General features: G+C 42.0%; 1 protein-coding gene across 8 annotated transcripts in view; it reads left to right on the top strand.

Annotated features, from left to right (window-relative positions):
- Positions 1-17,531, top strand: part of CIT (citron rho-interacting serine/threonine kinase) — a 151,440-nt gene that overhangs the window by 85,627 nt on the left and 48,282 nt on the right. For all 8 annotated transcript variants that reach the window (XM_090292492.1, XM_090292491.1, XM_090292496.1 and 5 more), the window contains exons 19-22: positions 2,889-3,005; positions 3,995-4,104; positions 6,090-6,264; positions 9,636-9,833. In XM_090292492.1, coding sequence (XP_090148618.1) covers positions 2,889-3,005; positions 3,995-4,104; positions 6,090-6,264; positions 9,636-9,833 — 600 coding nt within the window. The remainder of the gene's footprint in view (positions 1-2,888; positions 3,006-3,994; positions 4,105-6,089; positions 6,265-9,635; positions 9,834-17,531) is intronic.

Here is a 17,531-nt window from a genome sequence, read left to right as displayed (position 1 = left end):
CCTACTGAATTAAAAATTTCAGTTACTGTATTTTTTTGCTTCTAGATATTCGATTTGGTTCTTTTCCAAGTTTCCTATATTGGTTAAGAGAATAATTTTTCTATTTCATGCATTCATCTCTAAGCTTGTCTTTTATTTAAGTGCATTAAGCATAGATATGTTATGATCTGTGTCTGACAATCCCAATATCTGAGGTATCTGAAGGTCTGTTTCTGCTCTGTTGTTTCTCTTGCTTCTTTTTCACAGAGCTGCTAATTTTCCTTGAGAAATTATTAATGGGAATTCTTTGAGACATTCAATGAAAATGTGTGCCCATTTTGGGGGTTGGCCTTGGGTTTTGACTTGTCTGTCTTACCCTTTGAGGCTATTAAAACTGAAAGTTCAGTTTATTTGGTTTGGCAAATGCCTCAAGTTAAAAACTGGTTTGTGCTGATTTTAGCTTTCTTGGCTTCTGCTTTCACTTTTACAGGCTTTTGGAAAAATGTTTTACATATTTTATCTAACATTTTAAGTTATTCTTTGTAGAAGAGGTGGCCTAAATAATCTAACATACCATATAAAATAATATTTATTTTAATTATTAAAATTATTATTTCAATTCAATTATTATTAATAAATTCAGTGACCATAAATGGATGCCAGCCTATCTATTTCCTTTTAAAATTGCATCACAGTTTTTTAAATTATGATTCTGGACCTAGCTTTTAATTCTTATGTTCTAGAGAATCAGACATTGGTCATTATATCTCAAATATTGTCTCTTCTCTTTCCAAATCAGATGGTGAAGAAGGCTTTTAATTTTTGTGATGATGCTCTTATTGATTTAGTTGGTATTCTCAAAGACTTGACTGGTCCTTTTTCTGAAGAACTAAACATACATGTGCTCACACAACATCATCACCATCCCTGCCTTGGTACCTTCTTTCTTTTACCCTTGGTGTTACTTCTGGTTATTTTTTATTAAAAGGAATATAGGTAAATAACCCTCAAAGTGTTTTAGCATGACTGCCTACTTCAGTGCATTTTAAACTTTATATTCCAGTTATTTCAGTTTAAATTATTACTGTCATTCAGACTTTTGTCTTTGGCATAGACTGACTTTCATAAAATTAGGGGAGTGTATACCGCAGTCCATTGCCCCCTTTGTGTTATGAAAATAACCCTTTGCAAAATTCATTGAGATTGGCATGATTGTATTGACTTTCCTGACAAAGAGCCATGTTCTGTCTTAGCTGTGGCTTGTTCCTTCTGGTCCACAATTACCACTTACTGGTGTCCATTACTGCCGAACTTACTGATGTCCATTACTGCCGAAGTTGGGGTCTTTTTTTTGAGCAGAGGCATCCTGAAAATGTACATCATCACTTTAGCACCTTGTAAGGAAAGAGCATACTTGGTTTAGATATTATGTGGTCTCTGTTTCCTTCTAGATGGAAGGAACTTTGTCTTATAGGTGCTAGGGAATGTTAGGGAAGGATCCGTTTTCTTCTGTCTTCCCTCCTGGAGTCTTTATGAAACCATTTCTTTTTAGCCTGTTCTGCTTTGTGTTTCCTGTTCCAGCCTCTCTAAGGCCATTTTAGTTATAATTATGATCATACCCTAGATTCTTTCCTTTTCTTGTTTGTAATTTTAGAATCATGCCCTAACATCCAAGAGAATGGGCCACTTATCCTATTGAGCCTCTTCCCTCTTCCCATGACCTTATCCTCCACCTTTTGTTCTTCTCCACCAACTCTTATTCTATTTTTTTCCATCAGTCGGTTCTAGTTAAAAGCCCTCTTTGAAGTCTGTTCTTTCCTTTCTTTATCATGTGGACCCCCTCCCTGCCGACTGCCTCTTTTTAGGGACGATATCCCCAATGCTCTATGAAGGTCCCCTCACAATAGACATTGTGGGGACAGCAGATTTCAATCCCATCTGTGACCCCAATTTTTTCAGCTTTCTTTCCAGTATCGGGTGCAGTTGGTGTCATTCAGAAAAGCAAAGTGGGTTCTCTCAGATGAGAAACACAGGGTTGTGGTCAAAGGCTTGGACAAGTTATGATGTCTTTCTTTTTCCCTTTCTTTTTCACTTGTTGTTTTGGCAACCAGTCGGGCTATGTGTACCTTGTGGAACATTAGATCAACCTGGTGGATAGTGACACCATTAATGCTTTATTTTTTCCTCTTGGGAACAGTGGGTGCTTACAGTGGCGTTCTCAGAACTGAGAACACATGGTTTCTATTCCCCTGGGAAAGGTTTCTTTTTCCAGTGACTTTTTTTTTTTTGCAGCTGGATCAGAGGAAAGAACAGGAAAGAGGGATTTGTTTTTTCTTTCTTTTATGTTGACTCTCCACCTACCTTACTGGTGGGCAAAATCCTCTTGTCCCTGACTGTTTCTGATCATCAGCCTTGGTCACACAGACTTCCTCGGTCTTCAGCTTTCTGTTTCTCCGTACACAGCCCAGAGATATCTAGATTAATTTCCTAAAAATTAAGGGCAACCAATATTCTGAAAACTACTGGTGTATTGCTTATGATAAAGTTGTCTCCAGGTAATATCTTGAAATTATGAGATCTGTAGAGAGATATTATTTTTTCTCTCTCATTTTAGAGTTCACCTCTATTTTGGATATATCTTTGGGGTATTTTTTGTTGCTGATTTTAAAATAAGTTCTTAGTTCAAGTCCATGGGTTATTTGCCATTTCATGGTAAGACTTCTTAACCTCATGTCAGCTGAGAATCAGGCTCCCAATCCCTCTCTTTGCCCCAAAGTTTGGAGGGCTTGTCCTCTCCACTGCTTCTCCCTTCCTACTTCCTTTTCCCATTTTTCTCGAGTGCCGTTGGTTAGCCTTCCCTGCTCAGTGTTACTGCTCAGAGAACTAACTGCTTCTTTTGTTTCTCATAGGTGTTGGACAACCAGATAAAGAAGGACCTGGCTGATAAAGAGACCCTGGAGAACATGATGCAGAGACATGAAGAGGAGGCTCACGAGAAAGGCAAAATTCTCAGCGAACAGAAGGCGGTAGGTATAAGAAATCGCAAAGCCAGTTTTCAAAGAAGCGTTTGTGAACCATGCCAGGAATCACACACCTCACACCTGAGACAACTCTACTTCAGCTGATGAATTATTCTTTCTGTTTTATCCTGTGGAGTTTGTTGCTAACAGGTGGCTCTCTGCAACTTTTCATTCCTAAAAGCAGTGGAGGTGGTAGGTTAGGATGGCCGGTCTTGCCTTTTACACTCTTCTTTAAGAGCTGATCTGCCATTAGCTAAAACATTGTTCTTTAAAATGCCCCCTGACATAATGCCCAGTAGCCCTTGGCCTCCCTCATGTGTCTTCTCTTTTTCACTTGTCCATTTCTCTCATTTCTAATCCGTGTAAGCAGATGTTTCAGAAACTTGCTGCTCATAAGGATCATCTCTAGTGCTTGTTAATCTCCATATTATCTCAGACCCTAGTGAGACTTTTCACATCATACTCTCTAAAGGATGGTCCTGGGCAATTGTATTCTTAACTGTCCTATCCTCCCCCTTCCAGTTTTTATGATTCCTTGAGATGGGGAAACTGGGTTGTGGAAAATGTAGGATAGTAGTGGCTGGGTGATAAGGAATCATTCAGAAAAGGACAACTTCGTGGCTGATGAGAGAATGAACTTGCAGATTCCAATCAGAGGCTCCTGCAGGCTCAGCTCGCATGCAGACAACGTGGGCTAACAAGGCCTGCTTATTTGTAGAATGTCAGGTTCCTGAATAGGTCCTTCTGCCTGTTTTTAATGCAAGCCACTTAACTAGTGTGGGGACAAGTAATCTCTGTTTTGGTAAAGCAACTGAGTGCCATTCGTTTGAGCAATAAGATTGTGATCCTCAGGGTATAGACTCTTTGAGTGCCTTGTTACCTTTGGTTAGATTGCCTGCATTTCAGATGAGACCCCTGCCTGGCCCACATGGCCTACGTTACTCTCCTTCTGGGAGAGCTGTCTGCATGAGGTTTCAAAGGCCCCTCTGTTTCAGATGATCAATGCTATGGATTCCAAGATCAGATCCCTGGAACAGAGGATTGTGGAACTGTCGGAAGCCAATAAACTTGCAGCAAACAGCAGTCTTTTTACCCAGAGGAACATGTAAGTATTCAAATTCTAACGGTGTGCATGATTACACTTTGGTCTTCTCTCCTGGGGCATAAACTCTGTTCCTCTATCTGATGGAGCTGGAGCAGATTTAATTACTTCTGTAGTTCGGCTCAGCCCCTCACCCCATACTTATGTAATCTTGCCCTCTCTTAAGTGGTCTCATTCTACTGTGTCCTCTCTTTTGAGCTGGGTTTTCTTAAATGCTTCACATTGCCATCAGATTATAGAGTGTTTTGCTCTCTGTAATGTGGCTATTTATAGTTTGCTTTTGGAAAGCTGCAGTTCTTGTTTCCAGACTTGCCTACTGTAAATAGCCAGAGGTGAGCTGTGTGCGCCCAATGAGGCCTTCTATTTTGCTGTTATTAAGTTAGGCCCTGGGGAATGAAGTTTGGGGTTCAACAAGAACTCTTGTGTTCCAGGAGCACTTTGATCTTAATCTTTTCCTTGAAGGAATTACAATCTCCATAGTACTATTTATTTATTTATTTTTTTAAAGATATATTTTCAGAGAACTTCTAAAACATTCCCATCTTAGTTTAAACCAGCTTGGTAGACTTCTTTTTGGTCTTTGAGTCATTCTGGTTTCTGATGCTTCTGGGCCGTCTGGTGGAGAGGTGAGCATGAGTCACAGTGAAGTAGAAGGAATAGCGTTCTTGCTCCTCGTTGCCCTTTCTTCTCCAGTGTCCACCTTGAAGAGTCATTAAGCTAACGGGAGAAACCTGGTTCTTCTGGCCGACGCAGTGAAGAATTACAGATCAGCAAATCTGTTAGAGTGCAAACAGGGTTTACTAGTGATACGTTCACAGGGAAGAGAAGGGGCCCTGCCAAAGTTGGGGAGAAAGGCAAGAGCAGGGGTAGCAAGGACAAGAATGGCCAGAGGCATCAGGTCCTTTGTTCTGAGGACTTACACAGTTGGCAGGACGGGGGCGAAGAAGTTACATATTGATTGATGGGTAAAGGTGGTGCCAGCTCTCCCAGTAGGGGTGGGGGTGGGGTGGGCATGGGTACATGACTACCCAGACTTAGGTATGTGTAGGGATCTGTTAGCCCAAATCCTTATCTTGCTCCAGACCCTGTTTGTTCATCTTGTTGTAAAATAGATATGTGATAGGAGGCAGTTAATTAAAGTTGGGGCAGTTACCCAGTTATTTATGGGCTTTTTCTGTAAGCATTAGGAATTCCCTCCGAAAACAGATAGTGACTAGAGGTAGGCAGTTAAAGCTGTTTCATGGGCTTCTTGTTTGGGCACTGTGGACCCCTCCTCTTCTCCCTTCGGGCCTTGGGATGATACATTGTTTCAAAGGCTTTCTTTCCCAGATAGTGGAAATGATACATAGAATTTCAAGGGCTTCCCTCCTCCCCTGCTAACATAGTGTTTCCTGCAACGTTGGAACACCTGGCAATATTAAGGGACCAGGGTCAGGACTGCTGAGTTAGTGGGTGAGACATGTCTCCCTCCTCCTCCCTGCCTTCGTTTACTGTCCATCCTACTGAAGTGCTAAAAGGTGTTGCCTGGCAACCAGGATGCTAGCCACTGGCCAGCAACAGCAGCGCAGTCTCAGAGTTCTTCCTATGCTATCTCCTGCCTCGGTTAGGGTACTCTTGTATTCTAAGGGGCCCTCTTTCTGCCCCCTTAAAAATGCTTAAAAAAAAAGCTCTGCCAAAGGCGTGAAAAGTTAGTTTCTCTTGCATTGCCCGTGACCATACTTAATCCCATAGACGAGGGACTCTGAGCTGTGAGGATTAAATAGCCCTGCGTCCCCATGCTGGGGTCATGCACATGAGGCCAGGTCAGCACAGAGATAACCTGGGAATGACCATGAGGCCAGGTCAGGTCAGAGCTAACCTGGGAATGACCATTGTCTACTTACTACCTAAGTCACACCTCGCACTGATTCTGTCTGTCCTTCTAAGGGCACATGCTCACTTCTGACGAGACTATGATTTTGCTTGGTTCCTCTTACCACCCCCACCAGGAAGGCCCAGGAAGAGATGATTTCAGAACTCAGGCAACAGAAGTTTTACCTGGAGACGCAGGCTGGGAAATTAGAAGCCCAGAACCGGAAGCTGGAGGAGCAGCTGGAAAAAATCAGCCACCAAGACCACACTGACAAGAATCGTCTGTTAGAGCTGGAGACAAGGCTGAGGGAGGTGAGCGTGAGGGTGACTGCACGAGCGGGTGTGTTAGCGGGCCCGGGGGCCCAGACCAGCCGCGTGTCAGGCACGAATCAGTGCTCACCCGAGAGGCGTTGTGCATGGAGGAGCGCCGACTGGGCACGGGGGGCTGCGGTGGAGCTCCGTCTCCACCTCTGATGAGTTTCGTAACCTTGAGCAGGCTACTTCTCTGTGCATCAGTGTCCTCATCTGTACAGTGGCCATGAACATGAAGCCCCCTCACAGAGTTACATGTAGCTTATGTAATTGGTGCATCTGTCAATGGGGGCAGAGCGATTCCTCCTTGATCTCAATTTAGCGAGGGTCACATGGCCCAGTCCATGCCCAGAGGTTAGCACAGTGTTGGCTACAGAGTGTGACTTAATGACAGTGGCAGAGGTCTTATACCGACAGTGGAAGTTTAAAAGACAAACCCACATATTAGGTTTGTTTGATGGAAGATGATTCTCTTCAGGGGTGTAAGGAAGCTGGGAAGGACAGCCAGGTTTTTGGGAAGAAAATACCAGACATTTGGTTGTAAGCATGTCGAGAGTGATTAAAGTGATGCAGTTACATTCATGTACTCACTCACTGTGTATTTATTAAATGCCTGCTGGGTGCCAATTCATAGTCTGATATACAGACCCAGCGCCTGATCTTGGGAGCTGCCAGCCTCGTGGGCAGGGTTATGTGGCACCGGCAGAGGCAGTCCTGGAGCTCAGGAGAATGGTTGTTGGGAGTGGGGATATCTGGCTGGGAGTGGAGACACCGAACTCAAATATTTGTGATGGAATTCTTCTAAGAGTAGTTGGTCACTAAGCCGGCAGAGGTCTGATGACCAAACCTTGGGGAATCCTGATTTTAGGTACATCTTTGTGCTGGAGTGTTAAAATGAGGCCAGCTCTCCAAAGGACGGGAATTGTCAAGGTGTGGGCCCTCCATTAGAATGCAGATTCCTGGGCTCCTTCCTCCCTCAGCCGGTTTTAATGGGATTGGGTGAGGAGGTGGAGAGCAGGGCTGTGCGTTTGTAACAAGTGCCCCAGGGAATTCTTATTCTTGTGAAGTTTGAGAACCATCGTTCTAGGTCCTCTAAAAGCATTAGGTGGGTTAACTTTTATCATCCAGGCTGTATTCTTACTCTTCAGTGTAAGTTTCCCATTTCCACGCAGTGTCAGCCTTAAGCATATGAATGTAAATAATGCAGATAGGTTTCTCTGAGTGTGGGAACATTGGCTGGCTGCCCTGCCTTTCTTTCCCACAGATGTCTCTCTTGCGTCCCCTGCCCTGCAGCTGTACAGCTCATCTGGGCAACCGAAATGCCCGAGGGGAAGCATGTTGCTTTGTCCTTGAATTAATACAGCTGGGCCCCCAAGGTGGTATGGGAGCGGGTCCTCCTCCTCTTTGCTGCCTGCTGCTGTTGAGGTAGGGGGCAGAGGCCTCAGCTATGGGTGTGCTTCCCCTTAAAGGGCCCTGGGCTTCACCCACACTGCGTGTGAGCAGTGTTAGCTCTTCTCTAGCAAAGTGTATGGGGTCCTGAGCATGCAGGGCTCCTGGGTTCTTCTGTCAGTGTGCAGCTTCCTGCTCACCCACGCCACTTGCCTCACTGTCACCAGCTTCTCATGGTTTTGCCAAGTGGCATCAAGGCAATTCCCAAGCCTGCTAGTAGAGTCTCAGCCTGATTTGACTGCTGGCCTTTTGATAAGGCAGTACTAAGTAGTAGAGTCAGACTTCCTGGGTTTGAAGCCAGCCCTGCCCTTTTTTAGCTGTGTGACATTTGCTCAGTTATTTGATCTGTCTGTGCCACAGTTTGCTAATCTGTAAAAGGAGGTAATGATAGTACCTCCCTCACTGGGTTGTTATGAAGGGGAAAGGAGTTAAAATAGTGCCTGGCTTGTTGTGAGTACATTTGCTGCTGTCACATCATTGCCATTGCCACCATCATCACCATTAATCCTCACTAGAGAGAGATGACAGCCTTGGCTTCAGGTGCCACTGACGTACCAACCCAGACCTTTCCCCAGTTTCTGACCCATTATCCCAGTAAGCATTAGACATCTCCCTGAGATGTCTCCCATAGTGCTCCAGTTCAACACGTCAGGACTGAATTTCTTATCTTTCTCCTCCAGACTGGCTCTTCCTCTCATGTTCCCTGCCCTAACCAATGGTCTCACTCTGTAATTCACCGGCTCAGAAACACAGATTTCACCTTCCACTCACCTCTGACTTTTGTTTCCTGCCCCACCTTGAACTTACCACTAAGCTCTATTGGTTCTCTAGGCTAAATCTTTTGCATGTCTTTCTTCTCTTCACCCATATGGCCTTTGAGACTCCGATGTCAACTTTTCAGCGGAGCCTTCTCCTAGCCTCTGAAGCTGGATCTGATGTCTCTTTTGTGTCCCCACAGCCTTCTGTGTTTAGCTCATCACTTTGTGTACCTCTTGGCAGGCCCCATCGGACGGTGCGCTCTCTGAGGGCGGCGAGCATCTCTTATTTGCTTGCTTTTCGTTGTCTGACATAGACATTGTCCTGGTTCCTGAGGCAGGCTTCTCTGTAGATGTGCCTCGTCTCCATGCCTTTGGATGTCTTGCTTCCCTGCTTGGAATTTTCTTTCTTCTTTGAGCTGCTCGTTTGGCTTCCTGTATTCTCCAAAACACACAGATGCAGAGTTACCTCCTCTACCCTCTGCTGTGTTCCCGTTACATCCCTGCATGTCTTGACCTTTGCGCACTTGATCACAATATATGATAATGGTTGGTTTTCATTTTTCTTCTAAACTTGAAGGCAGATGCTGCCTTTCAGCTCCATATTCCTTTTGACATAGAAGTTACTGAGTGAATTTTTCTTATATGAATGAATGAAATGTTGAGTAGGTAGAGGGATAGATGGGCACATGGAAGAATGTTTAGTTCATAATGTGACGTTAATACTGGTTACCTAAGAGGAACAAATCAGAGCAAGAATATTTAAAATACATAAATTCAGTCTGTTGTTCCATCTGTATTCTTATTATGAAGGTGTTCCTATTACTAATATGATGTTATTTATATCTGCTTTTAAATGTATTTCTAATAAGAATACTTATTATAATATCCACTGGAGATTGTTGTGTGGTTTTTCTTTTGAAACCTTCCCAAGCATTTGAATATTTGTAAGTAAGGGATGGTTTGTATATATAGCCTCTCACATTTTCTTACTCCTGTTGATTTTTGAGACCCATAGAAATCAGACCCGGTTAATTAAATTTTCCCACTCAGTTGATGGCTGAAGAGTTTGATTCCATGACTGAGTTTAAGATCTACATTGAACAGCAGGTCGCATCCTGGCTTTCTGTGTAGTTAAGGCCCACTGAGCATTTCTCTGTTTCCCAGGTCAGCCTCGAGCACGAGGAGCAGAAGCTGGAGCTGAAGCGCCAGCTGACAGAGCTGCAGCTCTCTCTGCAAGAGCGCGAGTCCCAGCTCACAGCGCTGCAGGCTGCCCGCGCGGCCCTTGAGGGCCAGCTTCGCCAGGCCAAGACGGAGCTGGAGGAGACGACAGCAGAAGCCGAGGAGGAAATCCAGGCGCTCACGGTAGGCCCGGGCGTGGCCCCTTCAGGTTGCTAAAGGCCTCCGCTAGGATCGGCGTGGTGCTGAGGATGTCTGCTCACTCTTAGAAATTTTGAGAGACCAAAAAAGGGTCCGTAGAGATGTTAAGTGGGCAGAAAATTGGCTTATACTGCCTTTTCCTTCATTGGAATTAGGATTCCCACTCAGTTGGTAATATCTGAGCTTTCCTTACCATCTTGAAAAGGTCTTCCTTTATTTTATTTATCATCATTATATATTTTTTTTCTATTTTTCAATTACAGTTGACATTCAAGATTATATTCATTTCAGATGTGCTTATCATTATATTTTGAATTCCAGTGTTAGGCAAAGTCTGTTTATTTGGATCTTCTACTCTGAATTTCAATAATCATTAAAAAAATAATAGTCTTATACTTTATACTAGTCTTTTTACCATATTTCTATATTTGTTTTGGTTAGCCGTATTTTACATTTTTTTTTAAGTTGTAGGTCTCCTTTATGTCTTATGTATGCATCTGGTATGATATGGTATATATTTTAAACTAGTTTGATTCTTAGAAGCTGTCTCCCTTTGTTGAGTTTCAAGAGCCCATTATCTGAACTGAATTGAAAACATGATTGGACAATGCCAGGGTCCTTACGGACCAGTCCGGGACACAGGGACGTCCAGGATTCTGGGGCACACAGTAACTCCTGAGTAGAAGCTGCTTGTGATTCCTAGATTTTCTAGGACTTAACACCGAGCTCAGATACTGACTGCTATCTGACTTTCCATTGTCTTTATAAGAACACCTATTAAACACTTGATGCCACTTGCCACCAATATTTGGTTTGGAAAAAATAGTCAGGTATCTCTTTACACTTTGCCTTGTTTCAAAATATATTGAAAGCAGTTTAGAAAGATACAAAACAGTATTACAGAATAAATAAAAAGAAAAGGCAAAGAGAAAATAAGACTATAAAAATGGAGGTAAGAATGAAACGAATATATAAGATTGAATGCAAAGAAGGTTTGTACTTTCTGGAGTTGGATGGATAGGGAGGAAGACAACCAGATAGCATTTCTTAGTTGCTAAAAGAGACACTTAAAAATCTAACCAGACAGGAGATCCTTTGTCTAGGAAGGCTAGGCAGAGAAGATCACTTTGGAGTTGCTAAGCTCTGCATTGCCATTGGCTGCACTCTTTGTGGGGCTGTTTTTGCGAAAGGCATGCCCAGCACTTCTACAGTGCTGGCAGGCCAGGGCTGCCTTTAAACACCATGATAATAATACCAAAAAGCAGTTTGCAGAACTGTTCCACTGTAGAGGCTTCCTCTGCAGAAGCAAGCAAGATGGCTACCTCGTGGGCTTCGCCGTGAAGAATGCAGAGGCTAATTAAGACAGATTTTAAGGGGAAAAAAGGGTTATAAAGGAAAACAAGAGGCCCCAGAGGGAAAAGAAGTCCAAAGTTTTAAAGATGTGCTGCACAATGTGCATATTAGCATCCTTTATTTTCAACTCCACGCAGATTGGCAGAAGGAAAAGTTTATGTGCAAAGTGTTGTGAATAAAATTTATTTTTCTTCATTAAAAAAAAAAAAAATCTAACCAGTATTATATTTAGTGCATTGTATGTTAATATTTTGCCCCTATCTGCCAGCCTCTGAAAGGAGAAGACATCAGTCATTTAATCCTTAGTTAACGAGTCCTCACTATGTGCTTAGGGCTGTGTCTTTAGCCTTTTCTCCCCAGGGGACTGGCATGTAATTCCTCAGATCTCTTTACATGGGAGGAGAAGGACACATTTTTGTCCCTGATCTGCTGGAATTTGGAGGGAGGGCGTGGCCCTGCATCTCATCCTTCCTTTTAGAAGGAGGAGCATATAAAATAGAGCATGTGTCACTGTTGTTTATCTGTGGGGAAATTAGTCTTTAAATCCTGTCTTGCTGCTGGTTGGAATGTGCTGTGTCTAATGGCTGCTGAGAGCCTAGCACAGCAGCAAGTCACGGCTTAATTTGGATGCGATCACTGCCTCAGAGCATCTTCTTAGGAAAAAAGAAAGAAATAGCCTCCCTAGGTCTAGAAACGAGGGCTCAACCAGGCTCTCAAAGGAAGATTCCATGGGAAACAGGGCGTCTTAAAAATGATGGCAGAAAACTGCCTTCGGTCAACTGTTTGCAAACCCATCAGGCAGGAATCCCCATCTCATGTCAGTTTGCTTCCATTCAGTTCTGAGGCTGTGGGTTTTCCCTCTCTCCTCCCTTTGGTTATGTCCTGTAAACCTGGTTACAGGTTGTGGCTGTTGCCTGAATGGCTTTGTTGAATTTGTTCTGAAGAATGTATTTTCCAAGAGAAAGAAAAAATGGTCACAAATGCAGTACTCGGATGCTCTCTCATTGTTCGAGGCTCAAGTTCAGACCCAGAGTAAGCATCAATCAAATTAAATCTAAAATTATCTCCCAGGAGGCTTGTGAGCTTAACAGCAGGCTGTTCAATCAATAAAAGGGAGAAGTCAAATGGACTATTATTGCTTATCTCTAGCAGGCCTCCGTCTCCTAGCCTGGGAAAGAGTAGTTACCCCATCTGGCCTCTGCCTCTGGACCAAATTAGATGGATCGCAGTTAAATTGAAGATTTGCATTGGCAGGAGCTTGGCAGGCGCCACTGGGAGGCCATTGTTGGTCTTCTGCCTTCTTTTTATTCCACTCTCACTTTACCTGTCCTGTCAATTGCATTTGCATTGAAATTCACTGGCTGAGATTAAATCAAAGCAGAGACCCAGAGGAGAGTCAAATTTAAATAAAAATCCACACTTTCAAGATGCTTCCATGCCTATTGGTGGAAGAAAGAATATTCTGCCTGGACTTGAAACTTAAAGACTCCATGCAACCCCTTCTGTAAGAAAGAGGATTTGAATCTGCACACCTTAGAGCACACAGATGTGCGACATGATGTAAGCGTCCCTCTGAATGGGGCCTTGGGACAGAGGTGTGGCGTGAGCCCTGCATACACCAGCATGGCCCCACAGACGTGCTCCGTGTCCCTCCCATGATGTTCTTTTATTGATTTGGTTAAGTAACTAATGCAGAATAATCACGAGTCTAAAGCTAGAGACACTAATGAAAGGAAGTCTCCCAGCATCACGTGATTGTGAGGTCTCAAAGTCGTCCTCTTTGAGTTGTTAATATTATTAGTCAGTGCATGCTCTTATTTTTTTACATAAATATAAAACTTTGTATTTAATTAATAAGCCATCAGCATGGTAGCCAAGATGTGAAATTGGGGCATGTAAGGTGATAGATAGTCTTACTTGGTGCCTGCCTTCAACACGGAAAGGGGTGGATGAGTGGAAGCCTGAGCATTCTAGAACCCTGACTGTGGATCCCAGAAGGTGGTCAGACATCTGAACACGGGTTTCCTCAGCTCTACAGGTATTTGCTCTTATCAAGGCTGCGTTATAATTCTCTTTTGCTTCTTCCTCTTGTAACTTCCCTTAAAATTAATGAAGAAGTAAGCACTACCCAGAGAGAATGTCTCTCTGCTCTTTTGGCTGCAGCCTGTTTGTTCTGCTTCATTGTGATTCCAACCCCTGGCTCAGTGGTTCTCAAAGTGGGGTCTGGATCCCTGATGGTCCCCGAGTTCAGATTATTTTCACAATAATACTAAGATGTCGTTTGGCATTTTTTATTGGGTTAACACACTGATGGTACAAAAGCAATGCTGTTATTTTAAAAGAAATAAAATACAGATATTTGAAAAAAAATCTGTTTTAATTTCTAATATGGTAAATATAGAAAGATATAAGCCACATAAACAAGTTCTTTGGGGTCCTCAATAATTTTTAAGAGTAACTATTTCTGGTGGCATGTAATGTCTCATCAACACTCAGTTGTTTCATTGAGAGAATCCAATGGTTTTCTTATGTGTTTTACTACCCTTATATACACTATTGTGTAACCTTTTGCATTTTGTGTATTTGGTTTACAACTTATTTCAAAGAAACATAAAACATATGTTTCTTGACTTCTTTTTTTTAACCCAGATCAGTCTAATAATTGTTAAGTTCTAATAGTATTTCTAGGAGTTACAACAGGATTTGGTCTACATTTTGTGTTTATATTTCAGTCAATGATAAATCAAAAGCCATTATAATGGTAATTCATTATATTATACCCTCAAACAGGATTGTCATTTGATGTGTCAAAATAATCCAAAGCCTCAATGATGGTAAATTTTAAAGAAAATGAAACAGTATTAGTGATTAAAATTTCAAACTACAGTGGGGGCAGTTAAACAAACTTTTAATGGTGCAATGTTATTTGGAAATTTTGCTATTAATAAGAAAGTGGAATAGGTTGTCTATGTTTAAGTCTAGGCCAGGAAGCTTTTTTATGATCACTGCTTAGGCTTTGAAGGAACTAACTCTACCCTCAGCTTCTTGTTGCTGTCTTTGAGAGATTTCACATTAAATAATCATTTAGAGCAGGTATCAGCAAGCTTTACCAGTGGGCCACCTTCAGGCTGCCTCATGTTTTCTGTCAATAAAGTTTTATTGGTACACAGTCATGCCCATGCTTTTACATACTGAGTATGGCTGCTCTTAAACTAGGAGGGCAGTTGACTAATTGTGAGAGAGACTGAATGGCCCTTAAGGCCAAAAATATTTACTATCTAGTCCTTTAAAGAAAAAATTTGCTCACTCCTGCTGTAGAGTTTATTAATCTATGGACCTTATTCTTCTTTTAGGAAGAACCCATGCCTTTTGTCCTTGATGATCATGAAATGCACTCAAGGGAGTTGGATGGTCTTTGGGGCAGGCTGCTGCTTGCTCACAGATGAGTTTTCAACATCAGAGTAGAGAGTCATGTTCCAGCTTTGGATAAATTATATTCATACCCCATTCAGTGAATAAATCACTTGTATTATTGCTGGATAAAAAGCACATCAGTACTGGGGAAAAATTATAATCTATTAAATCAGTACATAAAAACATTGGCTACTTTTTCCTGGAAATTGATTCTAAATGATAACTCAACTTATGGATCTGTTTTTGAGTCTGTCTATGCAACTCTCTATTTTTGTTTTGTTTTACATTATTTTCCAGTCCTCTTGATTATTTTGTGTAGATTTAAGTTTCTGGTTGTCCTTTTTCTTCTCCTCGAAGGACTTCGTCTAACATTTCTTATAGTACAGGTGTGCAGATGGCAAATTCCTGCACCTTTTGTATATTGAAAAAGTCTTTATTTCACTTTAATTTTTGGAAGATATTTTTGCTGAGCATAGAACTCTAGGTTGACAGGGTTTTTGGGTTATTTTTGTCTTTTTTTTTTTCCCCCTATCAGTACTTTAAAGATGTTGCTCCATGTCTTCTAGCCAGGTTCCTACCCTTACCCAGCACCCCTTGGTTAGTCATCCGCTGTCTTTCTTTTCTTTGTTTCTATATCTGTCGCTTGTCTTTTTCTCTGGGTGGTTTTAATGTTTTCTCTTTGCTACTGGTTTTAAGAAGTTTGATTAACTTAAGTTTCATCATATTTCTTGTGCTTGGGTTCATTGAAATTTTTGCGTCTGTGAGTTTATGGTTTTCATCAACTTTGGAAAATTTTTGGCCATTATTTTTCAAATATTTTTGCTGTCTCATCCCTACAGTCCTTCAGGGCTCTAGTTACATGTACAGGGTGGGGCAAAATTAGGCTTACAGTTGTGAGTATGCAAAACATTCAGTTTATTCTCGTATTATTTATTAATTATTGTATTATTTTCCATATGAACAACTGTAAACCTATTTTTCCTACACTGTGCATTAGGTTGCATGAAGTTGTCCCACAGCCCATTAATGCTGTTTGTTTTATTGTCTTTTTGTTTGCCTGTTTTCATTCTGCAGTTTATTGCTGTGTCTTCAAGTTCACAATTATTTTTCTGCAATGTCCAATCTGCTGTTATAAACTTATAATATTAATTTATGTCAAAATAGACATATTAGAGAATAAATCACAGCCCTAAAAAATTTGACTTAGTTGTCCTGTAGACCTTCTGATGTAGGCTAATTTTTTTTTTTTTTTTTTTTTTTTTTTTTTAAGAGAAGGACCAGCCGTGGCTGGTGTGTCTCAGCGGCTTGATCGCCAGCCTGCAAATCGAAAGGTGGCTGGTTTGATTCCCAGTCAGGGCACACGCCTGGGTTGTGGGCCGGGTCCCCAGTTGGGGGCATGGAGAGGCAACTGATCAATGTATCTCTCGCATGTTTCTCTTTCTCTCTTTCTCACTCTCTCCTCTTCTCTCTGAAAGTAAATAAATAAAATCTTTAAAAAATAAATAAGTAAAGAGAAGGACCACTTTTGCCTCTGCCCCAAGCTGGATTCTTCTTTGGGCTTTCAGAGCTAAGCATATGGTGCCATAATCTACCTTGTCTCTCGAATCAAAAGGCTGTTAGAATTTGACTCCTCCTTTCTCTTGGCCCCCATGTTCATCAGTGGGTCTTATCACGTGTTTCCAAAAGAAATCTCAGTTCCATCCACGTTTCTTTGTATTTTGCCACCATCTTCTTTCCGTTGAATGACAGTGGTTTCCCTGCTCTTTTCTACCTTTGTCCTCTTTTGATCTATTCTTCCTGCTGCATCCGTGCAGTGACAATCATATCACGTAAGTCTGCTTCTTAAAACACCATTGGCTTCCAATTAATTGCATTTTGAATGTAATCCAGAACTTTTTTCTGAGACTTTGAGACCCTTGGTCTCTGCCTGCCTCTACTGCCATCTAGAGCCGCGCTTTCCTTCTTCTGCGCTTTAGTGAGGTGGTTTCCGAAAGTTGTCCGGCCACAGCCCACCGAGGAATACACTTCACCTTGCATTTTAATGCAAGAGAGCGCATGTAGTGTATTTCTTTGACTTTAAGGTATCTGAAATCGGGATGCTTCTTATAATCATAATCTATATGATTATATAGTCGCATAGACATAAACGTGTCATGGTTTAATTGATAGCACTTTTTCTTTTCCGATCTCACATAAAATTGTGATGGTCTTACAATTGATGGCAACTTAAACTCTATGAATTATGATATCTCAAACAAATTTCCTACAACAGTGTTCACTGTTGCGGAAAAGGTATATTCTGATGTTTTTTATTCTCTCCTGTTTACTCCATTTCATTGGATAAAACAAACCAAAAAATCCCACTTGTCATGCTCGCCACTGGGTCACAGCTTGAAGTTGAAGAAATTCTGCTCTAGCCACTCAGGTTATTTTTTGTTCCTCAGAAGCCCCAGTGCCCTTATTGCACATGCTGCTCCCTCTGCCCTTTTCTTTGCATGGCTGGCTCCCCGTCGTCATGCGGGTTTCAATATAAATGTCACCTCTTCAGAGGAGCCTCTTTCACCACCCGTCTGAGTTCCTTCCTAACTTCCTTACTCCCTTTTTCTGTTTCGTTTACAGCATTTGTCACAGTTAGGAACCATGCGCTTATTTATGTTCTCGTTTCCCTCCCTAGAATGAAGGGATAGGCCCTGCATGCTTTATTGCCTCAGTGTCTGGCATATAGTGTGCACTCAAAAAATCCTTATCAACTGAACGAAGCAGTTCTGCTTCTATATTTATTTCAAGATCCCTCTGGGGTTTCTGAATTGCAGCAGCTTTTGATTAAAAAAAAAAAAAAGTTCCTGCTTTGTCTTGGCTATTGTCCTGTGTGTGTATGTGTGTGTGTGTGTGTTTGTTGGGAGTAGGCTTGATGGG

This window comes from Furipterus horrens, unplaced genomic scaffold (genome assembly GCF_987537825.1).
Source record: "Furipterus horrens unplaced genomic scaffold, mFurHor1.1.pri manual_scaffold_11, whole genome shotgun sequence".
Classification (NCBI taxonomy): Eukaryota; Metazoa; Chordata; class Mammalia; order Chiroptera; family Furipteridae; genus Furipterus; species Furipterus horrens.
This window is presented reverse-complemented; position numbering and strand designations above follow the sequence as displayed.